This window comes from Sordaria macrospora, chromosome 4 (genome assembly GCF_033870435.1).
Source record: "Sordaria macrospora chromosome 4, complete sequence".
NCBI classification, from domain to species: Eukaryota; Fungi; Ascomycota; class Sordariomycetes; order Sordariales; family Sordariaceae; genus Sordaria; species Sordaria macrospora.
The window spans coordinates 4,588,332-4,610,354 of NC_089374.1; the positions used below are offsets into that span (position 1 = coordinate 4,588,332).

Genomic DNA, 22,023 nt, shown 5'->3' on the forward strand with positions numbered 1-22,023 from the left:
AAGGGCCCTGTTCCATACCTTTACAAGTAAGTACCTAACCGGCGTCCAGTGTCGACATTTCTTACGAGATTTCCCAAGCGGGGAACTCCAACTTCACCATATCACGCTTACCTCCATTACCTTACATGACATAATGAGGCAATGCTTTACTCGGTCGGGGTGGCAGTCCAAATTCACATCACGGATCATATCATCAACAGCACATGGTCCCGATAACAACCAGATACTAGACTTTTAAACCCACAAACTGGAAGGCACGATACCGGTATCTCAAACCTAGAGTGTATCAAGCACAGCAGGCACATCCTTTCCCGATCTTAGAAAGCGCGGGGATCTTGCAGAAAGCTTCGCCACCCCAATTCACCCCATGACATTTGGTCCTTCCTTTCGATGCCCAATTCGTCGTCGACAATCAAGAAGTGGAAGGCAGCAACGCAGAAGATAGTCGGGCGAACCAGCTCCGGGTCCGTCCAGTCGAACGAGACGGTGATAAGGATGGAACATCAAGCACCTATGGTTAGGAACAGGGCTGGCAGGTGTGGTGGAACACAAGAGGCGGCGACTATCTTGTTGACATCCTCATTCATGCGAGTTTCTCCTTTCGGATCTCCATTTCAGCTTCAGCCATTGATCAAGCTTCAATATTCTTGTCCCTAACCATATGACCGCTGCCAGCTCTCTTTTATTGGGTTCCATGAGCGGCGAATGCATGATAATGAGCTGAAAGATGTACATGCAAGTCACATATATGGCTCTAATAACACGATTGTATTGGAAGGAGCAAGTCAGGCTGTGATATAGACGGTCTTTTACATGATCAGCACACCCTTCCACAGGCGCCAAGACACGGGCCGCTTTCTCAGCCTCTTGGAGGAAGAGGAGAATGTGGTATCAGTATTGCCCAAAGGGTCGTCATCTATTCACGCAGAGTTTGGATCCAAAGCCATTCAAGCAGAGTTAGTACCTTGACTGACTGATACCCAACATTCCAACCCGTCACAAACTTCCTTTCCCATTTCAGGTCACTGCGACCAGGGATAGTGAGGTTATCCGCCCTAAACTTTGTCTCTGGATCTCTGGCGACTGGTAGCGCTCAGTTTATCAGACTACGTCCAACCCAGCGAAAACTCCAAACATGGAAAATATCGACGACATCACGTTCGACATCCCTCTTGACCCTTCTAACGACGAACAGGCCAGCTTAAGTTTCGCAACACGAGCCTTTATCAGTTTCATCGCGAGCATGTCACCGGCTCTGACAAGAAAGGCACCAACGTCGTTCGCGGACGCCTCGTCCATGTTGTTCATGGCTTCAAATCCGCCGCTTTCCCCTCTAAACTGCGAGCGGACCAATGCATCCCCAAGCTATATCTCGCCAACGGCGACACTACCCCGTGTACTCTCATTGTGCTTGAGTGGACGATGATCCCTGACAGCACCGAAACCCGCAATCGATTCCGCTCCGTGGATATCAAGCTAGTCTTCGCCGCCTCACACTTCCGCGTCGGAGTACCAGAGGGCGGTGACATTTCACAATGGGATCCGGTACCAAAGGAGACCATGCCAACCGAGAAGAACCCGAATCGTGTAGGCTTGACTTCCGTTGACGCATCCGTTTCCAAAGGGTGGACTGCCAGCGCATCCGCGGGATATCAAGGCTACCTCTCGGTAAACGGGGACCGCAACAAGGCCAAGAGCCTCCAGTTCAAGTACGAGACTTCCTCCCTGTTGAAGGGCGAGATTGGACACGACGAGAAGACATGCGGCGAGCCCAATGCGGTCAAATTCACGTTTCTGGAAGACCCAACAACTAAGAGAGGGGTGCCGCTAGTGGTGCGAACGGCCATAGTCGTGCAGCGCCTAAAGAGAGACGTGAAAGGAAAGTTTGCGATGACGGTTGATGTATCGACAAACGTGCACTGGCTGGAAGGCATCAAAGAGGACTGGCGCAGGGTGGTAGGCGGCAGGTGGCGCGATGACCCGGTCTATTTTGATCCGGGTGCGTCCTACATGGTGAAGGACGGGGCAAGGGTAGAAAGGAATGATTTCATCATGGACGGCGTGGATTGGTGCAGATTGAATGACGTCGACTTGAGACAGTTTATGGTGGGCTACGTCAAACCTTCTCCCATCAAGAAGGAAGAGAAAGCTGCTCCCATAAAAAGGGAAGCTGAAGAGGATATGGTGTCAGATGCTTCCAACGAAGGCGAGGTCTGGGAAGACGCCAAAGAGTTTCTGTAGGAGGGAGAGGCGAATCAAGCACCATTGATCTTGGTAAAAAAACAGTTGTCTATTGCTTGCTAACTTCATCAGGATGAGACCATCACATTATACAGCCTTGGCATGACCATGAATGAAGAAAAGCTGTTGCGTCCAAGCCTGCCATTTTTTCTTCTCGGCGTCCTGCGGTATGGTATCGGTGCCACCTACGAACGCGAAAACTTCCAACAAATATTCATCTCTCCCGCTCTCTTCCTGGAGCCAAGCTGTTGCCCCATGCTTTCCTGTCTGATATCTCTGTGTCTGCCTTTCTACTCCCTCCTTTCCAATTATTGCTTTGATCTCATGCGCTAAATGGCGGAACCATCAATCATCTCTGCGGTTCGAGCCTTGATCGAAGCGGTCACCACGACTGCTTCCATCGCTCACATATGCTGTTCTTGATCTCCTTCTTGAAACGCGCCTTTCCCCACGCCGAACCCCCCTCGCTACCAGCTGTACCGAATAATCTCGGGAAATCCAGAATTGAGCCCCCCCCCAGTAATTCCCTTTCCTGGCACAGATATGTAAGCTGCTTCACGTACAGCTGAGCACATATAGTAACATACGAGCGCCTGCTTGTTAGGGTTGTAAGCTCCAAAAAAGGCTCAATTGACAGTCCCTCGCTCGAAAACACTACGCTCCGGCTTAACTAACATACACTTGAATGCACATTCACGAGCTTGCACAATACAAGACTGGGCACATATGTAGGCCTGGAAAGGAAATTAGTGGAGGTAGCTAGATTCTGGATTTCACGAGATTATTCGGTAGGTATTGCTGGGATATGCACCTTCTTTACCAAAGCCCATATTTTTCAGGGTCACACGTGGCTCGAAGATCGGCCGCATCCAATCCGCTGAGCTCTTCAAGCCGTTGATGCTGGAGTTAATAAAGTCTGACCAAGAGCGCACGACATTCTTGTCACCCTGTCGCATTAGTACCAGACGTAAGATGAGCCTCGAGGTAGTACCGCCCGCACCTGAAACACTCGTCTGGCCAGTAGCAGCAGGAATGCAAGGAAGCAACCAACGTTCTTATCTCAGACAGACGAATTTCATGGCCCACGGCCTGGTGGCCATAATTTTGACCCGCACGGGCATGTCTTTGTTCAGGAGGGCATTCAGGCACGCAGACATCGGACTAAACGATGGACATTGTTATCGTGATGAGGCTTGGTTAGGTACTTTTCTTTGGGTCGATAATCGTGATTTTGGTGCGATGTGCGGATGATATTTATGGAACACAAATTGGATGTTGAATAGCTACAGTACGTCTCGTCTTTTGAATGTTCTTTCGTGATGCACTTCCCCTTTTTCACCCCTCTGTGAACCTGTGCATAGGTACCTGCGGGCGTTACTCCTCTCACTCAGCCTCACCATGGAAAAGGCGGCGCAGGGCATTTTCACTGGCGCAAATTTGCCTTGAGTTTGTTTTCCATGTTGGCAAGGTAAGGACTGTTATGATTTGGATGGCTGACTCGATCTACCTAGTAAGGACTGTGATGTAGTGCGGTACCGACACTAACGAGACGAAAAGGAAAACCCGGCCAGTATTCATCCCTCCTATCGCTTCTTAGAACCAAGCATTTCCCCACGACTCTCAGTCTGAGATCTCTGTCTCTGTCCTTCTCCCCCCCCACCTTCGAGACATTTCTTTGATCTCATGCCCTAGAGGGCGGGACCATCTTCTCTGTCGTCACGCCCGTGATCGAAGCGGTCACCGTGACTGCGATCATCGATATTAGCCTTCTTGATCTCCTCCTTGTAGCGCACATCTCCCCACGACGAATCCTCCTCGTTACCGGCTGCGTCGCTGGTATATGAAACGAGGCCGTCGTTGTTGTCTAGTTCTTTGAGCTTAATGCGTCGCTGGAGACCGGCCAACTCTACTTGTTTGACCAAGGTAAGGGTGTTTGATTTGATCAAGCTCGCTTTCGTTGTAATATCATTCTTCTTGTCAGCTGTCGCATCGTCGAGGAGGGTGTCGAGTTTGCCGGCTGCGGGAAACAAAAGGTCATCTGTTAGCTAGGGTATGTGCCCAGAGCCATCGAAAGCTCCCCCGGTCAAGAATATCTGGATTGCCTTACCAGTCTTCTCAATGCCAACCGCCGCGGTCTCCATGGTCTGAAGTCGGGTTGCATTTTCTTGATTCTCGCAGAAGCCTGCCCAATCCATGTTTCTGGCGTTGTTGAGCCCGTCTACCGCCGCTTTCAAGGCCTCCTTCGCCTTGGCGTCATTGTCCTTGAGCTTTTCTCCAATATTGGTGACAGAGTTGAAGAGAGCGTCGCACACTTCCTTGGGACGCTGCTTGAAATTCTCCTTGGCAGATGCCCCGGGCGTGGCGGAAGATGATGCCATGTTGACGTTGAGCGAGTCTTAATCGAGATTGGAAACTGGTCGTTACTCTGGGATGAGCCGGGTTTGTGAAGTTGAAGCGATGATCTGTCAACGGCTGGAAATGATGGTGATAGTCTGGAAAAGTTCATCCCAAGAACGCAGGCGTGTGGACGTGCTTTATACAAGTCCGTTGTCGGATTTCGCGACCGATTACCTCTTCGTTATTTCGCTGTTGGCCGATTCCTACTCATTGATCCCCAACGCTCCAAACACCAATCAGCCGATGTGTCGGCGCGTATGTTGTCCATGATCAGTTTCTTCTCATCAAGTCGCGGCGTTCAAGCCAACTGGGTTCGTCGTGAAGGTCGGAACGCCAACCAGCCGTCTCGACTTGTTGGAGAAGACAACCTCAAAGGCTCTCAGGCGCCAGGAAGTGGAAAATATCTTGCCGTTGAAGATTCCTTTTTATACTTTGCTTTCCACCGTGGTGTTGGCAGATTGAAATAAAGGCGGCGGTCTGTCGTCGCTTTGAAGCCTTTCCGAGATCACGGGCTCGATGCGGCCCAGGGCAGGACGATCAAGAACAGTGAAGCCGGACGGGTAGGACCATCTGATGAGCTAGTTCGTACCTTGAGCGATGATGTGAGATTTCACTGATGAGTAGTGGCAGGAATGCAAGGCAGCAGACCAACGTCGCTCTGGTTGCCTACCTCTAGAGTAATCCGGTACTTTGTGCCGCGAGGAGCAAACTTTTTCGTATAACAGACAGGAGCCTGTTGGGTACAGAGCACCTGCTTGGTGTGTTTATCTGGTGCCGCTGGGAAATCGAGCCGTTGCTGTCTTTCAGTGAGGTGGTCACGGTAGCCCGACTTCCAACAGCGGCAGGCGCTCCTGTCCTGCCCTACAGGAAGGGGGGTAGTTGATGACCTTTCGTCGATCGCCGAATCGGGGAAGGAGCAGAGACAAGCTTGATGACTGATATCGACGGGATTGTGATCATTCTGAGTTTTTAATCTGCCTGGTTGGGCAAGAACAGTCAAGGTCGGCGTGGTGCTGACACTATTATCGTCGTTCCTTTCCCCCTTTATGATTGTTTACTTTGGGTGGCTCGGCACGTTTGGTGGAGTTTCCAGTCCACTAGAAAGCCCCCTGTAGGTCCTTCCTTCTCTTGTGCTGAACTCACTCATCGACGTTGCCTTTTTGTGCAGCCACAAATCATCCAAAATGAGGCAAAAATCTCGCAGGAATAGGAGAAAGGTACGAGCTTTTCTTTTAGATGAGCTGCATCAATTCAAGAGCTTTGGAAGGTTGTTAAATCGATGAGTGACCACTGTGACTTTTGTCTGTTTATTTCCGCTGGCAATTTTTTGGGTGGTCGTGTCTTAGGGGTACATCCAACGGATCACCCCAGCCACAAAAAGATAAGACGAACTGGGCGATAGGCGACAGCTGTACAAAATACAACCACGCTAGTCGACTTAGCTCTGCGGTTGCTCTAATTCCTTGTACAGTTGCCACCAGCCACATCCAACGACGATGGTCGCATTGAAGTCCACTCGCTTTTTCCAGGTGGGGCAGGCGATTTGTCCGATTCGTCAATTCCGCCATGAACCATCCTCGTCAACGGCTTCACTTCTCATCAACCACAAACTCACTTGATGGTCACTCTGTCAGTTCTTGACAACCACTCAACCCTAGAGTTAATCAAACCTCGATCTACCATCTTTTTAAAACCCGGAATGCCATCGTGACCATGATTGCCTCAGGCCTTTGCCGCGTGGCGGCGACTACACGCGCAGGGCGACCAACATCATGGCGCATGTTCAAGTCGGCCGTCCTTGTCCACAATCCTCTTCAAATTGGCCACCACCTGGTCCATCGCATCCGCATTCACCCTCACCACCACCAGTTCCTCCGCCCAACCACAGCTTCTTCTGCTGCACAACTGGCCGTGGCCGAACAACCAGACCGTCTGGCCCTTGAAGCTCCTCTGCCTTGCTCTCCAGCCCAAATACCACAAGACAACAAGGACATTGACCAAGTAGTGTCGCCCTCCAGAGCCACGAAGAAGCCCGTCACGTTATTGTTAAGAATGGATAGATCTGAGTGGCGTATATTGCGCAACATCACAAGTATGGCCCTGGCGTGTCTCACTCGCACAAACAGGACGCAAAAAGCATCTCAAAGGACTGCGCAAGTTCTGTCCAGGATATACGACAAGCTATCCGGCTTCTACGGCGGCATGGAGGAGTATCCCAGCAAATACAGAGCTCTGGCAGCCTGTAGGACCACGGCGGAGATCGCCGGATCTGCTGCGGTAGAGGCCCGTGAAGCGCTGTGGGAAGCCGACATGAGTTATGTAAAGGCGCAGGCGGAGCTTGATTTTGCCAATTCTCAAGCGGATGCCCAAGATCAGGCACTCAAAGCCAAGCGAGCCAAACACTGCGAAGCTGCGCGTAAAGCGTGTCTAGAAGAATACACAAAGGCCAACGAGACAGTTCTACAGCCATCGGGGATTGTCCCCAGCACACCACATCCACGGCTTCGCAAAGCGAACGATATCACGAGGGAGGACTATGAGTGGATGCTCCCTGCCATTGATCAGATACTAGAGTATCGTGAATGGTCACTTGAGAAAGCCAGGCAGCAAGCCCACGCCGCCTCAGTTGCTGCTAGCAAGATGTGGAAACGTTCCCGCGAACCAAGGACAGAAACGCCAGCCATGCCAATCGAGCAATCGGGAGACGAGAGGATAGAGCAACCAGCCGAAGCGGAGGACGAGGCAGCGCAACTCAACCATGTGGAAAACATCAGAACCGAACAGCGTGAAAACGTGGTGCTCGAGCAAGTCAAAGACCTGGAACAATCCAAGGTCCCCCGGCACCCAAAATTCAAACTCGATTGGCCCATTACGAACCCCAAGTCGACCCAGCTCAGGGAGGCTCTGGCTGCTCACTACCCCATAATGCTCTTTCCACACAAGGTGAACACAACCATCGTGGAGACGGTCCGCATGCTTCTGGAGGAATCCTGCTACCGTTTTTCCCTAGCACACATCCCCCATCACCTGGCCGAAAAGAACTGGGAGTCCCCCGAAGTCGTCGAGTTAAGCACTTGGAAGCGGACATTCACCAATACCCTCCTCAAAGATCCACGCACTGTCTCGGCGTTCAAAACCACTTCCGTGCCCGCAATGCTGTGCGACTCCTACGTGCTTGAACACCTTGACACCCTCGGCCTTGTTCGCAACCTCGCAGCCCATCCTAGACCCCTGAGCCCCGGTGCGCTGTTGAGACTATTTCGCCGCGTCCGTGAGCTCGCGGGCCTGTTATCCGACCGCCGTCTGCAACAGTTAATGCACCAGCTCTCGTCCACGATCATCCGCGTTTTGGGGGATCTCAGAGTCCGCCGGATCAAAAACCTCGAGGAAGGCTGCACGCATGAACTCTACCGCCAAATCGTGGCTGACAAGGCCGCCGTGGAACGTATCCGGAACAGCCAAGCGCCGGCGTCCCAAGAGCACCAAGCCGCGTGCGTCATGTTTGAGAAGGAGATACAGCGCTTGGCGGACGCGTTACCCGTCTCTATCCAAGCGGATGAGGAGGCCATGTTTAAAGCCGGACTCAAACCGCTCATCGAGATGGTGGACGAAATGGCGGCGCAGGTGAAAAAGAGGAATGCGCAAATGCAGCAAAAGCTGAAGGCCAAGCGGAAGTTGAGCGCGGACAAGATGCTGGATGAAGTGCAATTGCTGTTGGACAAGCATGCCCGTAGGATGAGGGGCGGGTCGTTTCCATTCTCGAAGCTGTCCGAACGCGAGAGGGAGCTTCTTTTGGAGGGTTCGCCTCTTCCGCTGGCTGAACAGGAGGGACCGCAGGAGAAGCCTGAATCGCATGAGCATCAGGAGGATACGCAGCCACATGAGCAACAGGGCAAAACGACCGAGTTGAAAGATCTATCCCCCGCGCGCAGAGCGAAGATCAGGAACGCCTTGGCTCAGGGGTTACAAAAGGAGGAGCGCAAACGTGAACGCGAGCAGGCCAAGGCCGATGCTAACGCCGAAATCACGAGCACGCCTACAGAGGAGGAACTAGCTCGGTCAGGATCCGGACCCTCTTTACCAGAAGAAGAAGAAATGTTCAATGAGGAGGCTTTGAACAACTCTGAAAGCGACGACATGGATCTAGACCGCTACCACACGACTACCGGTGGGTTTTTTGAAATGTTGGAAAGAAATGAACATCTACCCTTGGAAGATTTCAAGGCGCGGGCGATGAAGGAGATGGCGGCGGCGGCGGCGGCGGAGCAGGACCGGGAAAAAAAGGCGCAAGTCGAAGTCGGAGGCAGCCGCAGCTGGACGACCAGAGATTTTGACACCAAGTTTACAGAATTCTGTCTGCCGAAGGAGCAATTGATGGGGAGGGGGGGCGTGACGGGGCAATTAGCGGGCATCGCGCCCAAGAAGCAGGTCATGGCCCTCGTACTGGAGTACCAAAGACGGAAACGGCTCTTTAGAAGGGAGATCAGAGGTTTAATGAAGGAAAAGTGGGAGGTACGTAGGGCGTTGGGCGGATTGAGTCTTGAGATGGCTCAAAAAGAAAAAGAACCCAGGAGGTTGGAGGCGGAGGCGGAGGCGGAGACGGAGACGGAGACGGGTAGTAGTGGTAGTAATGTTACCAAGATGGACGATGGGCTAATAATGGACGACGAAATCAAGAAGTTGGATATCTTGGAGGAAAGGATCAAAACCCTCGTCACGGCAAGGGGAGCGTTGAGAGACTCGTACGCAGAGACCAAGGGGAAGATACTCGACTCCGCCCGAGCCCAGGCTGCTACTGCTGTCGAGAAGAATGCCTTCATCAAGAAAAGGATCGAGAATAGGGAGAAGAGGAAGAGGAAGGAGATCACTGATGGCGGCGATGACCGATCGAACAACCGCTGAGTACTGAAGCTGGAGGATGCTGATTTCGATGGTCATTGCCGCCCTAACCCCCACCCTCTTCAAAAGGCGACTCTCGGAGTCGCCGCTCAGGATGGAGGTGTTGGTGGTCGCGTCGCCCCGGCTGTTGGCGGTAGCAGCAGCAGTAGGAGGAAGGTTACCTCACCCTCTACCAACGTCGATGTCAATGCCGCCATCATCGGTCTCATGAAATCCACCAATGTCGATGTCAATGCCGTCATCAAAAAGATGAAGGTCACCGAAGACCAGGTCCGGAAGACCAGTACGTACTTGCGCCCGGAATCACAACAAGTGATGATTCATTGGTACTGGATGGGAAAACGGCCCAATCAAGAAACTACAGTAATTCCGAGAAAGAAATCTTGGTCGGCTTGGCAGCTGGAGAAGAAGGCGAGGGCTTTGCGTCGACGCGAAGTGAAGTTGTCAGGTAAAGGAGGAAACCAAGTAGGCGAAGGAGCAGGCGACGAAGGAAAAGGTGACGGGAACAGTTAAGGCCGAACTGATGGACGAAGTTGAGGCTGAGACTAAAGAAAGCTACAAAAATAAGGAGAAGGCGATGCGGACCAACCAGAGAAAAGGAATTCTCGTCATGGAGTGAAAGAGGGGACGAAAATGGCGTTTGTAGAGAGGTGCGTGGAATATGTAAGGTATGTTCGTCTTGTCTTGTCATACTTTCGGTTTCATCTTTTCAGTTTTGTTTGAGCATCTGGTTTCTTTCTCGTGTATAGCGGCTTCCTGCATACAGTTCAAGTTTTACAGTTTGTTGTCATTTTATGTATAGAAGAACAAGGGACCAGTCCGATAGAGAGTTACAGAAAAGAGATGTTATTTGGATTGCAACATGAGAGTTGCTTGTTTGTTGAGACACGTCTGTCGGTTCTTGCATTGCTTCTATCAGACTGGCCTTCACGTCCACATCGCGTGCAAGGTGAAGTTGTGAGGTTGATAGACTTCCTGCACGCTCATGAATGATTAAACCAGTCGTCATATTAATAAAACAAGACAGAACAGCTGGTCGCCTCGATTGATGATAACTATGTCTTTACCATGCTACACCGAACATTTGCCGGTATCCCAACTATATCCCATGTTTCACGCCCCATTCTTGTTATGCCATAAACAACAATCCGAACCGAACCGCAAACTCCGAGAACACCAGGCCAGTGCCAATGCCCAAAGCCAGTATCTTATATTCCACACCATCATGACCCATCTACCTCACCGCCACCCGCAAGGCCCAAGTACCTAACCAACACTATGCGTAGCTTTATGGCCCTTGTTCCCACTTCCACTTCCATTAACCCCATTCCCATTAGCCGCCGTTCCATTAACACCCTTCCCGTTCCCGTTCTGACTCCCATTTACAGTCTCATTCCTCTTCACTCCATTCACCCCATTTACACCCCCATTAGCTGCCCCATTCCCATTCACACCCCCATTCTCCCTCCCACCCTCGTTCGTCACCTCAGCTAGTACTCCATCACCAACAGCCCTCTCCCGATCCCTCTCCCCCGCCCACCGCCACACATCCCTCCCACCCCCCTTCAAACTCCCCACATTCAACATCCCCAACAAATACCTCTCCCAATATCCCAAAAGCGGCTCCTCAGCAAGTACTTTCCGATCAGGAAACCTCACCCCCTTCCCAAACTGTATTTTCCCGCTGCCCGTCCCCGTCTGCACACTCCTCTCATCCCCAACATATACCCACCGCCACCCCATCTCCTCCATCTTGACATCATACAACTTATCCGTCGGATACACCCGTCCCAACAACCGCAACTCTTTCGGCACGAAAGTAGCCAGTTTATCCTGCTCGGATTTCCCAAAGGCCCAACCCCGTTCCAATCGCCAGAGCGGGCGCCCGTCCATCCCCTTTAAAAGCGCGGGGCAAAGCCAGGGTTCTTTATCATCGGGCGCTAAACCGCCACATGCTAGACGGACGCGGACTGAACTATGTATAGTTTCGCCTGTGGAGAGTAGCGGGTGCGGCGTATCTTGGTTTGTGTCCTCGTCTACGCGCAGAAAGAGGCCGGGGCGGCGGACGGTGCGGCCCGCTAAGGTGGTGAGGTTGGTGGCGGGGTTGCGGAGGGTTCCGAGGGCCCAGGGGCGGGCGCCCAGACTGAAAAGTTGGGGGACGGAGGAGACGAGAGGGGGGTGCGAGTGCGTGTGGATGGGGTTGCATTCTGCTGTGTCGCGGAGGAGGAGACCTTTGTAGGGAGCTTGGGGAGAGGGGGAAGGGGAAGGAGAAGGAGAAGGGGAAGAAGGGGAAGCGGAAGGGGGTGGGTGGAAAAGTTCGGGTCGAGCCCAGGGGATGGCGGGGGCTGTGGCTGGGCTGGAGAGGGAGTGGGATTTTGAGTGGGCGTGGGATTGAGATTGGGAGGTGTGTGAGCGGGAAGAGGAGGTGGATTGTCGCGGGGAAATGGGTGATGAGGAGGACGGTCGAGAGGAGGATGAGGAGGGTTTGCCGATGGTGAGGAGTTTGGAGATGGTTGATTTCCCTTTTGTTAGGAGGGACTGGGCGAAGGAAGGCGGGGAGTAAGGGAATGGGTGAGCGGCGGAGTAGCGAAGAGAGTCAAGGAAGATGGAGTGCATCCTTGTGAGGTTGAACTCGACGCCGAGGGTCGACAGTTGGTCGCACATCCCTTCTCGCGGGTCAGCACAGCTTTAAGTGTAGTTTCAGGAAAAAGGGGAACTCACAAGCCAGCGTAATATCAGCAATCTGCTGATCATACCATCCTCCACCAACATTCGCATGCGTCCCCGGAAACCACACCTGCTTCAGATTCGTCTTGCTCCCGGGTAACCGTTCCCACAGAGCCGGGCGGAAAGCATACCGTGGCTCATCAAGCGCCAGCGCCTGAAACGCATGCTCAACCTTATCCGAGATCTGGGTATTGGTAAAAGCCCACTGATTAGATGACCCTCTCACGCCAATCACCGGCGCAGGCGGGATTCCCAACGCGCCGACCGTATCCCATACCCCCAGCGCCTTGATCGTGATATCCGTCTTCTTGTCGTTGAACTTATCCCGCGAATAACCCAGCTCGATCAGTCGTTCCCTGTAAACTCTTGTTCGTTCCTCTTCCCAGTCGTTCTTCTCCTGGCCCTTTTGGCCTTCGTACTCGGGTAGGTCGGGGATGATGAACTCGGTCTTGTTCCGCGAGGGAGTGCCCATGTACATATAATCGTTGAAGACGGAGTAGAACCGGTCTAGACCGTCGGGTGTGAGGATGCCGAGGGAGGCGATCATGTCGGCTGTGGAACGAGCGGTGAAGGCGCCTCGTGAGAAACCGATGAGGAAAATCTCGTCGCCGTCGACGTAGTTGGTGCAAATGAAGTTGTAGACTTCGCGGATGTCCTAGGTGGTGTTAATGAGTGAACCGAGATGAGATGAGACGGGTGAGGTGAGGTGAGGTGCGGTGAGGTAAGTGTTACCTGGTCCAGTCCCATGCCAAAGGCGCCGCCGGTGATGGAATCCAACTTGTTACTTGTTCCAACACCAGGCACGTAGGCAATAACTTGGTGAGTCCCATCATAACATGTTCGGCGCAGGACGCGAGAGATGCGAGTAACATTTGATGGTGGTTCTTCTCTGCCTTTGGTGTCAGCTTCTGGTCGCAATGAAAAGTCCATGAAACACAAACACTCACCCCCCCTTCCCTAATGAGTCCATCCACGTTCCATCACAGCATACTATAATCCGCTTTGGTTTCGCTTTGATACCGGTCTGTAAGCTAGGCGTCTCCATTCCCTCATCGTCACCTCCCATCGTGATGTAATCTGGTGTTGGAGGCGCCAGTTGCTGGTCTTTCTGACCGTTCTGACCGATCTGGCCGTTTTGGTTCGCCATGGTAAAGTATCCGTCGTCTGATTAAAGATCAGAACAATTCGATCGTTCTCAGCCCTAGATTTAAAGTTCCAAAGAAGCTCCCAAACTTGCACAAGTGACAAGATCGCGGACCGTCCCGGGCTTTAAGTACCTATAGTTCAACGTATGACGAAGTTCGGTGTAGGTAGACGTTGTCAAATCCAGCCGTGTCAGCCTGTCGGATGAAACCCTAGACAAAAGACCCAGAAGTATCAAACAGACCGCTGCTGCCCTGAAGACTTGCGGTTGGCGTTGCGTTCGCTGAACCGCTGAATCTCAAGAATTGTGGAAGGATCTACAGTGCATACGGCGCCAGGGTTCGAAGCGGAAACAGCAAGCACCCAAAAGCCCCAAGAGGATAGGCTCAGCCCTGGTTTGGCGCAGGTTTGGTGATGGAGTCCCCGGCGGTGGTGAATCCTTGGCAGGGCTTGGTTTCCACGGAGGTAAGTGCGGCTGTTACGTCGTTCGTCTGTCATTTCCCTCCGCCAAACATCCGAGGAAGGTCTTAAACCTCAGAGCAGCATTGGTCGAAAACCACCGACTTCTGCTGGGTCGCTGACAGTTTGTCTCATTGAGGACTCATCAATGGCTGATTTGATGGGTGTCTATTGGTGAGGATGGTGATCCGGATCATGTGGCGGGCACTGCCACTTTTCAGCCTCCGAGCCTTCCATGACGGGACCCATGACAATGACTCCTTGCGGATCATCTCCCGCTTGCCAGCTCTGAGAGTGCTGTGAGTTCTGCGAATGGTGGGAGTGGTGAGAAAACTGACAGGTGTTACCCCATAAGGTTCCCCAGTCTTACGCTTGGCGTAGCCTATAAACTCGTCATCATTGGGTATGCTTCACCGTGGAAGAGGGACAGCGTAAACTTGGCACATCGTGAACAACTTCAACAACTCGGAACTCATGATGGAATGACTCGAGTCGGAGTTTGTTCCATAATGGCTGGTGTTCGCCAAAACATGTTGGCAGTGTTGGATGGGTGCTGGTTACGGTTCCCGAGTCCAACAGCAATCCAGCGAACGTGAAGAAAGAAAGGGTTTAACAACTTCCTCAGTTATGTCTCAAAACATATGTCACATATCACGAACGCGGGGATCCAACCAAGACACGTAAAACCCCGAGACAGACCACCCCGGTGCTCCCCATCGTGCTTCCCACCCTTCCCGCTATCTTGTACCTCGTGCAGGATCGCAGATAAAGCTGGGGAGTGAATTACAGCTTACCATATGTCATTTCCATCCAGGGACCCTCCAGGAACCAACTGCACCTACCCTCCCGAACATCCTTCCCTCTTCATTCAACTTCCCGATTTGTCTAGTCCGAGCCAGTCATGAATGCAGTTCTTTCGGTTCGGGGTACGTAAAAAGGTCCTCGCACTATCCGACTGGCGGGTAACACCAACGATAATGCGCATAAGCATAAGCATGAGCAGCAGCGCACATGCAAGACACTGCATGCGGCGCTGCCCTTCCTTACTTCCTTGCTTCGAAGGGAGGTACCGCATTTGGTGCTTTGGGGCAAGTGACAAGTCGGCGTTAGATCCGAGTGTGACTGTGTCGACGGGTTTGCGAGCTTGGGGGGTTCGGTGAGCTATAACCGTCACCATCGCCGCGGCGTCGTTCGTGGCACCGTTAGGCTGCAGGGAATAAAAGATATGGCGGCAAAGGGGGGAAATGAGAGCTTGTGAACAACAGCTACATTGAGTTTTGCTTAGATTGGATTTAATTCTAGGTTACTGTATGACAGGAACGACAACTGAGGAAGAGAAACAAAAAGGAAATATGATCAAAACCCGAGACCGAACCGACACCGACACCGAAACCGAAACCGTCTACTTGAGAATCCGCAGCGCCTCTTCCAAGTCAGCAATCTTCTTGGTCAACTCCTTGCGCTTGTCTCTGGTGCTGCGAGACTCGCCCGCGATAGCATTCAACGAGTCTTCATCCAGTCCAAGCACCCACTGTTCCGAGAAGAGTGTCAGAGGACTATTGGGACCGGAGAGAAGGTGATGATCGACAGCATAGAGCCAGATGTTGTCGACGAAGCGCTTGCGAGAGACTTTGTAGTAGCTCTTGAGAATGTCATGGATGTCCTCTTGAGCGTGGTCCTGATTGCTCTTGTTGGTGATTGCCGACTTGATTTGATCAAACTTGACTAGGTAGGTAGCAGGCGAGTGGCAGCGGTTATCGTAATGGCGCTTTCCCTTGAGGGCCTCGGAGACTCGGTCGCCACGAGATTTCTGGAGATTGCTGCTGAAGTAGTGGTTGACGGTGTAGGGCTTCTTCTCCCGCTCCACCTGGACCAGGAACTTGGCATAGTTCATGCTGTTCACGTACCTCGCCAGCAGGTCATCCATGATGATGGACTTGATGGCCTCAAAAAGCTTGCCATCCGCGCAAATTGTTTTCAGAACGGAGAGGATGAAGGTGTGGATGCCTATGATTATGTCGCTGATATAGTACTCTGTCATTGGGCCCCATTTGGTCGTTTGGTCCCGGAAAGCGCTAGCAAGGACGATGGGGCTGAAGGTTCCTAGTTCGATACCGCGAGACTTGAGGTACATGCTGCGGATCCAGTCGCGATTGTCATCTTTGACGGCGAATTCGGGTTGCTCCACGATGTTAATGATGCTCTCCAACTCGGGAAATAATTCGCCAACTATCGTGTAGTGGGCGTCGTTGCTCTGCGCAGCCTCGTACTCATCCTCGCTATCTGAATCATCCTCTTGTTCACTGTCATCCACTTTGCTCGCTGAATCATCGTCCGAATCCCCAGTTTCCACCTTCACAAAAGAGTATGTATGGCCCTTTCTTCGCATACGGTTGTTGAACGTGTCGATGATGCCCACTACTTTAGTGATAAGCCTCACGCTATGTTCATCGAATACCGAATGGGTGGAATAGTTGGCTTCGAGGGCTGCACGAACAATCCTCTGGAATTTGGCTGCAATCTGCGCAAGATATTGTTGCTGCTCACGCTCCGTCTGTCGAGGAGGTCCAAGAGCGTCTTGTTGATCCCGGGCCTCCGTGAGCTTCTTGCGTGCTTCAGAGCGAAGTTCAGGATACGCCTTATCAGTGATCTCGCCCAACAGATCCTGGAGCCTCTCACGGAGGGCACCGACGCCAACGCGCTCTTGTGGTAGGTTGCACCAGGGATTCTGTTGGAAGAGATCCTTTTCCTTCTGCCGAAGACCCGAATCATCGTCAGAATCGTCGTCATCGTCGCCACCGCGGTTCTTGACAAGGTAGTAGCCGAGGTTAAGGGCCTTTTTCCTTCCGGCGACGAGGTTGCAAACCGCTTCTTTGGCGCTCCGCTCGATGACTAGATCGGGCTTCGTGAGGACACCAAGGGTGCGTTCTCCGTCCGGATCGTATTGTTCGGCCAGAGCCAGAATCTCCTGGGTCATCACATCCACATTGGCAGGTAGGACAGCGAGAATGATTGTCCGCTTGTCCTTGATGAAGCCCGTGACCATATCTCGAACAAGATGGCGATCACCTTCTGTCGTTTGTCCCTTGGACGTGAGGCGGAAGATACCGGGAACATCGATGACAGTGAGATAATCCTCCGTCGGGCCACATTTTTCGATCTTCAAGATGTCCCTGGAGAAGGTTTTCTCTCCTTCAGGGTTCTTGTCGGTCTTGATCTTCATGTAGACATTGACCTGTGTAGCGGTTAGGAGAAGTCGGCGACAACGTGGTTTGGACACGTACCTCATCAAGAATTTTGACAAACTGGTCACGAAGTTCGTTGGTCGAGGAAAGCTCCTTGCGGTAAGATCTGAGACTGGCCTTCTCCGTCTCGGTGCTCTGAGGAGCAGGGATAATTGTGATGATGATCTGCACATCAGGATCACGGCGATGAGTGATCTGGGTTGCGTAGCGTGTGCAGAGCTCCTGGCCACGAGGGAACGGGATACCGGTAACGCTCTCGAGCAAGGAAGACTTGCCAGAGCTTTGGTCACCGACCGCAACCAGTGTAGGCAACGGCAAGATGACATCGATGTTCTTCTCGCGCAACTGATCAATCTTGCGAAGACGATCAGGGCTGGTCAGGATGCCCGAAGCAGGGGGCTTGTACTCAGAACCCATTGTAACAGGAGTGATTGTCGTGGTCTTTGACAAAAAGCGTGAAAGTGTCATCAAGATCTGAGAGTCAGATGTGATAGTCAAAGATGGCAAGAAGGAGAGAAGATCAGGTGAGAGGTAAGGTGCTTGCTGGTGATAATGCCCGTATATCGGAGGAGAAACAACTGTGATAGATGTCGTTGAGAACGAGAGTCTTGTGAATTCTAGGGAGCATCGTTGCGACCTTTATAGCATGATATGTCAGCAGCATCTTTGGGGAGTGTAGGCCTTTCGCGCTTTGTGTTAGGCAGAGTTATGCCGGAGGCCTGTCAAACAAACACTCCAACGATGTCGTCGTCCACGTAGCGTCGGTATGTTGAAGTCCGCGGGTTACGTGCATGTTGTTGCCGTCAACGATTCGTCCGATGACAAACGCCCGGCCAATGGGTGCGGCAGAGACGATGAAACTGGGGCTGGCACGATAGGCGCCGGAGAATCGTTAGGCGTTCCTCTAAGTACCACTAGGTTAGCATATTGAGAACGACCAGCACGATTGAAGGCGAATGGGAACCCAAAGCAAAGTCTATTCTCGTTGAAGGGATTCTTACGCATGTACTTCTTTCATCACACGGCTTGAGAAATTCTGGCCGGTTGAATGGTGTGGCTGAGAAGCCGATGTCCTTGGCGCTGGCTGTTCAACATTTGGCATGCCGGTCACCTCCAAAGCGGCCCGCATATTGATCTCCTGCCTTGCCTGGAACCCACAACAACTGGGTGAAGTTCGTAGTTCCAACATATGTATGCCTTGTTTTCGAAGTATTCAATTTCTCTAAGCGCTGCTATGTTCGACGGCCTCCTGTGCAGACTTGAGGAGCTTGGCCGCTCGGTCGGCCGCGATGTCACACATTGCCTGTTCGTTGGGAGGTAAGAGTCAGCCTTGCCATCCATTGCAACCCGCGAACTAACAATAGGAAGGTAGTCAACCAAAAATGGACGAAAGTAAGAGAAGAAGAAACTCACCTTAATCCCCTCCCTCTCCTCCGCTCTCAAATCCCCCCTCTCAATCCTTCTCCTCATATCCGCCATAATCTCGCTTCTCGGCCGTCCATTAACCCAAACCACATACCTCAACCCCGGGAACCTCTCCTCATACTCCTTATTGAGCCCTCTCAACTGCTCCTTCACCTCCTCGCTGTCACCCGCAGCATTCAAATGCGCCTGCTCCTTCTTACTCTGCGCGCTCAACGTCTCCTTCTTCGGCTCGCCCAGTCGCGGATGACTACCTAGTATGGCGTGCAGTGGCCTCTTGATGTTTTCCTTTTCGGGTTGGGGGACGGACGGGTCGGCGGCGGAGACGGCGACGGCGTTGGCGATGGCGAGGAGCTCGTCGCGAAGGGTGGAGATCAGGTCCGGGTAGGAGGAGAAGGAGATGGTGCGGAGGGTGGGAAGGGCCAGGGCGTGTAGTTCGGGAGAGGGTTCGAAGAGGAGGTCGAGAGTCGAGATCAGGGCGGCATCGGGGAGGGTGGGGAGGGAGGTTATGGAGGGGAGGAAGGGGGTTGCTTCGGGGTTGAGCTCGTGGACGTGGGTGTGGGACATTGTGGCGGTTGTTTTCGAGTGGTATTGCTAAGGTAGTTGAATCTAGTCAATCGAGCAGCAGCAAGAAGAGAAGAAGGAGGAGCAAAGACGACACCTCACTGTAAATGTTGATTGTCCGGGAGTTGTCCCTTATCACTCACTGTAGGTGGTAGCGGACGCAAGCGCCATCAGCATCGGTAGCATCCGACAAGGTGGGGTAGATCTGCCATGACGTCCGCGCAAACGTGGGGTAGCTCTCGGCAGCTCCCTGCAGTGGGGCACCGGCTCGCTGGACCGGACCTCGGGGCCCTCTCACCCCTGTATTTCAGGGGACCTCCGTAAATCCCGGCGGGTCGTCTGGATTGTCCCGTAAACTTCCACAAGACTTTATCTTTTGTCTCCGAAGCGCGATCCGTCAATTCCTCGCCAGTCCTCCCGCGACATCCGTGTTCGCGACACTTGAAACATCGCGAAGCTGAACCTCTAAGCGAAGACCATCCCTTGTTCTTCGGTCTGCCTGTTATCGGCGTTCCCGCCAAGGCTGTCAATACCATCGGCCGGAGCCGCGCGAGCTGTGTGCCGGAGGCGGAGGCGAGTCGCGAGTTCAGCCGGAACAGCACCAGGGAGCAACCGCCTGAGATTGACCGCGTGTCTCCCCGAAGCGAACGATCGAGAGAGAAACCGGCAAATTTGGGTTGCCACGGGAACTGCCTGGACTTAGTGACATCGCGAATCAACAAGGGAAGTAAACAACCCGGTCACTGACAAATGCCATCGTTTCTTTGTTTCTTTTGTTCTGTGTTGTGGTTTGTTTTATGTAACCTTCCACGTGTAAACCGCGCTCTTGAAAACACTATGTCCTCCTCAAGTTGTTGCATAGTAAATAACAAAGTGCTCAGACAAGCAGACCAGAATACCACTTCCGATTTCAGACAATGCCGCTCGGTCGGTCGGCTACAACGGACTGCCGCCCTCCCATGACTCCTACCGTAGCTCGTACCACGACTCCCGTCTCATCCGTACTCTCATCCATGCCAGGTCAACAGGTCAACACCTAGCCCCCCAAGGAATCCCATCCAAATCATCCAACCCCAAATACTCCTGCTGCTCACCAGGCATTTCGCCAGACAAGTTATTTCCCTCCAAGTCCTCGTCGAGGTCGTCACCATCACTTCCGCCGAATAACACCCCAAAGTCTGCATACACTTCGTGCCCTTCTTCCTCCTCTTCGCCTTCATATCGACTTTCGTGCGCGGAAGTTGGGAAGGCGACGTCCTCGTCGTCAAAGTCTTGGTCGTCTATGGGTCGAAGGTCTGGTGAGCGGAGGGGGTGGAGGCGGGGAGAGGGTGAGAAACGCCGTGGCGATAATGTCGTTGAAGGTGTTGAGGGTCCTGAGCTGGTTGCAGTGTTGGTGTTGGTGTTGTTATGTGTCACTGGCGGTGGGAATCCCGTCACTGGCGCGTGTTGCCCTGGTTGCCCACTAGCGTGGGCCTGGCCTGAAGGAAGCCGTGGACTTGTCCCACATCTCGCCATGGCTACGCCTCCCACATTCCCGCCTCCGTTTCCCGCAACCTGCCCTTGCCCGGAAGCCTGTGCTTGTACCTGTGCAGTCTGCTGTGCCTGCGCTGCCTGAGCTCTCGCCAGATTCTCGCCCAACATCCTCATCCGAAATCGATTCATAACCGCCATCTTCCTCAACCACGCCGAACCTCCATTTCCGCCCATCGCCATCACATTTTGCCCAGCAGCAGCACCAACTCCCCAACCAGCCATAGCCATTCTCCTATTCGCCGCTGCCGCTATGCTTCGTAGCCTCTTATCTCCCTTGAGGATCGATTCCCGGTTGAGAATGTGCGTAGCTGGTAAGGAAAAGGGACGAGAAAGCCGGGATGTGACGAGGTGTAAGCGCAGCCGACGCTTCTTGCAGGATAGGGGCGCGGTGTTGTGGCCGTCTACGTCTGTTGATGGGCGGGAGCGTTTGAGGTTGAGCCTGCTAGGGAACAGTGGTGATGCTACTAGGGCAGCAGCGGCAGTGGTATTCAAAGGGAATGTGAGAATGTGATCGGCTGTTGGGTGTATCTGGGTGAAGACCCATGGTGAGGGTGTTGGTTGTGGCGTTTGGAGTATTGTTGGGAGAACCTCCGGTAAGGCGGTGCTGACGGATGTCGAATTTTCTTCCTGTTGTTCCCTTTCGACAAGAAGCGAAGGCCGCGCCGTCTTGCTCTTACTCCCCTCCGCCCCAGGTCCTGCAAACCGTTCGGAAAATGCGTTCGAGATGAGCGCGGCCCCCTCACCCCAACCGTACCGACTAGATCGAACATCGTGGTAGTGCCATGGTCCGTATTGCTGCGCGAAAGGAGACGATCGACGAGGCGGTTCTAGCGAGGATTCGACTTGGATCCCCATTGCACCGATCGGCCCTGGCGTCTGCTAAAGAAGTTCTGAAGTACTTCTTGTTGTTCCCGCTTCCTTCTTGCTGTTGCTCGTGCTCACTCAAGAACTGAACTGAAACTTCGTATTATTCCCAATGCGCAGCCTACTAGCAACCCGCAGCCAGACCTGCACTTCACTTCCACGGTGATACAAACGGGTTGATCGTTAATGGTCCATTTTGACTTCTTGCTTTGCTTTCGGTTAAGATTTCGGTTTGGTAGAGATGACAGGTTTTCGGGTGTTCAAGTATTTGGCAGGTACGAACGAAATCGGGTATGGAAGAGGAAGCTTCATCACCGAACACACCGAATCTGACAGAAAGAGCAGATCGAAGGAAGGAAGGAAGAAAGGAGGTAAGCTGAAACTTGGTTGTTCTAGAACGATGGGACCCTTCCTTTTTCTGTTCGGTTTTATGAACCGAGATGATGACGGGAACCTGGTGAGGCCAACTTCAAAGTTGGATGGAGGCTGAAAAGCAAAAGAAAGGCTTGTAAAAGAAGGTGGTGTGCCA

At 52.8% G+C, this 22,023-nt stretch overlaps 8 protein-coding genes across 8 annotated transcripts; 3 read left to right on the plus strand and 5 right to left on the minus strand.

Annotated features, from left to right (window-relative positions):
• Positions 1-1,422: 1,422 nt before the first annotated feature.
• Positions 1,423-2,241, plus strand: SMAC4_13688 (uncharacterized protein; the record flags this gene model as incomplete). Its single annotated transcript, XM_066091544.1, has 1 exon — positions 1,423-2,241. The coding sequence occupies one exon, from the start codon at positions 1,423-1,425 to the stop codon at positions 2,239-2,241; it is 819 nt and encodes a 272-aa protein (XP_065946967.1).
• Positions 2,242-2,959: 718 nt separating this feature from the next.
• SMAC4_02054 (uncharacterized protein) lies at positions 2,960-4,982 on the minus strand. Its single transcript, XM_003350293.2, has 2 exons — positions 4,349-4,982; positions 2,960-4,258 (listed from the first exon to the last, which is right to left on the minus strand). Exons 1-2 carry the CDS (start codon positions 4,617-4,619, stop codon positions 3,930-3,932), a joined length of 600 nt encoding a protein of 199 aa, XP_003350341.1. The 5' UTR covers positions 4,620-4,982; the 3' UTR covers positions 2,960-3,929.
• A 1,369-nt stretch (positions 4,983-6,351) lies between these two features.
• Positions 6,352-9,540, plus strand: SMAC4_02053 (uncharacterized protein; the record flags this gene model as incomplete). Its single annotated transcript, XM_003350292.1, has 1 exon — positions 6,352-9,540. One exon carries the CDS (start codon positions 6,352-6,354, stop codon positions 9,538-9,540), a length of 3,189 nt encoding a protein of 1,062 aa, XP_003350340.1.
• Positions 9,541-9,556: 16 nt separating this feature from the next.
• On the plus strand, positions 9,557-10,356 carry SMAC4_02052 (uncharacterized protein; the record flags this gene model as incomplete). The annotated part of the gene is made up of 3 exons (XM_003350291.2): positions 9,557-9,571; positions 9,631-9,820; positions 10,047-10,356. 3 exons carry the CDS (start codon positions 9,557-9,559, stop codon positions 10,154-10,156), a joined length of 315 nt encoding a protein of 104 aa, XP_003350339.1. The 3' UTR covers positions 10,157-10,356.
• Positions 10,357-10,440: 84 nt separating this feature from the next.
• On the minus strand, positions 10,441-14,071 carry SMAC4_02051 (uncharacterized protein). Its single transcript, XM_003350290.2, has 4 exons — positions 13,212-14,071; positions 12,997-13,153; positions 12,259-12,919; positions 10,441-12,203 (listed from the first exon to the last, which is right to left on the minus strand). Exons 1-4 carry the CDS (start codon positions 13,409-13,411, stop codon positions 10,804-10,806), a joined length of 2,418 nt encoding a protein of 805 aa, XP_003350338.2. The 5' UTR covers positions 13,412-14,071; the 3' UTR covers positions 10,441-10,803.
• A 554-nt stretch (positions 14,072-14,625) lies between these two features.
• Positions 14,626-17,761, minus strand: SMAC4_02050 (uncharacterized protein). The gene is made up of 2 exons (XM_003350289.3): positions 17,151-17,761; positions 14,626-17,101 (listed from the first exon to the last, which is right to left on the minus strand). The coding sequence occupies exons 1-2, from the start codon at positions 17,577-17,579 to the stop codon at positions 15,269-15,271; spliced, it is 2,262 nt and encodes a 753-aa protein (XP_003350337.2). The 5' UTR covers positions 17,580-17,761; the 3' UTR covers positions 14,626-15,268.
• A 299-nt stretch (positions 17,762-18,060) lies between these two features.
• On the minus strand, positions 18,061-19,258 carry SMAC4_02049 (uncharacterized protein). The gene is made up of 2 exons (XM_003350288.2): positions 18,525-19,258; positions 18,061-18,414 (listed from the first exon to the last, which is right to left on the minus strand). Exons 1-2 carry the CDS (start codon positions 19,098-19,100, stop codon positions 18,334-18,336), a joined length of 657 nt encoding a protein of 218 aa, XP_003350336.1. The 5' UTR covers positions 19,101-19,258; the 3' UTR covers positions 18,061-18,333.
• A 584-nt stretch (positions 19,259-19,842) lies between these two features.
• SMAC4_02048 (uncharacterized protein) lies at positions 19,843-22,023 on the minus strand. The gene has a single exon (XM_003350287.2). The coding sequence runs from the start codon at positions 21,483-21,485 to the stop codon at positions 20,127-20,129; it is 1,359 nt and encodes a 452-aa protein (XP_003350335.1). The 5' UTR covers positions 21,486-22,023; the 3' UTR covers positions 19,843-20,126.

Bases quoted from the DNA above. Each gene is read 5' to 3' on its own strand.
- SMAC4_02049 (XM_003350288.2), bottom strand. From the start codon at position 19,100: ATGTCCCACACCCACGTCCACGAGCTCAACCCCGAAGCAACCCCCTTC. The intron at 18,415-18,524 runs GTGAGTTTCTTC...CCCAACGAACAG, and splicing joins AGGAGAGGGAGGGGATTAAG to GCAATGTGTGACATCGCGGC.
- SMAC4_02048 (XM_003350287.2), bottom strand. From the start codon at position 21,485: ATGGGGATCCAAGTCGAATCCTCGCTAGAACCGCCTCGTCGATCGTCT.
- SMAC4_02051 (XM_003350290.2), bottom strand. From the start codon at position 13,411: ATGGCGAACCAAAACGGCCAGATCGGTCAGAACGGTCAGAAAGACCAG. The intron at 13,154-13,211 runs GTGAGTGTTTGT...CACCAAAGGCAG, and splicing joins GACTCATTAGGGAAGGGGGG to AGAAGAACCACCATCAAATG. The intron at 12,920-12,996 runs GTAACACTTACC...AACACCACCTAG, and splicing joins TTGGCATGGGACTGGACCAG to GACATCCGCGAAGTCTACAA.
- SMAC4_02050 (XM_003350289.3), bottom strand. From the start codon at position 17,579: ATGACACTTTCACGCTTTTTGTCAAAGACCACGACAATCACTCCTGTT. The intron at 17,102-17,150 runs GTACGTGTCCAA...ACCGCTACACAG, and splicing joins TTGTCAAAATTCTTGATGAG to GTCAATGTCTACATGAAGAT.
- SMAC4_02054 (XM_003350293.2), bottom strand. From the start codon at position 4,619: ATGGCATCATCTTCCGCCACGCCCGGGGCATCTGCCAAGGAGAATTTC. The intron at 4,259-4,348 runs GTAAGGCAATCC...TGTTTCCCGCAG, and splicing joins GGTTGGCATTGAGAAGACTG to CCGGCAAACTCGACACCCTC.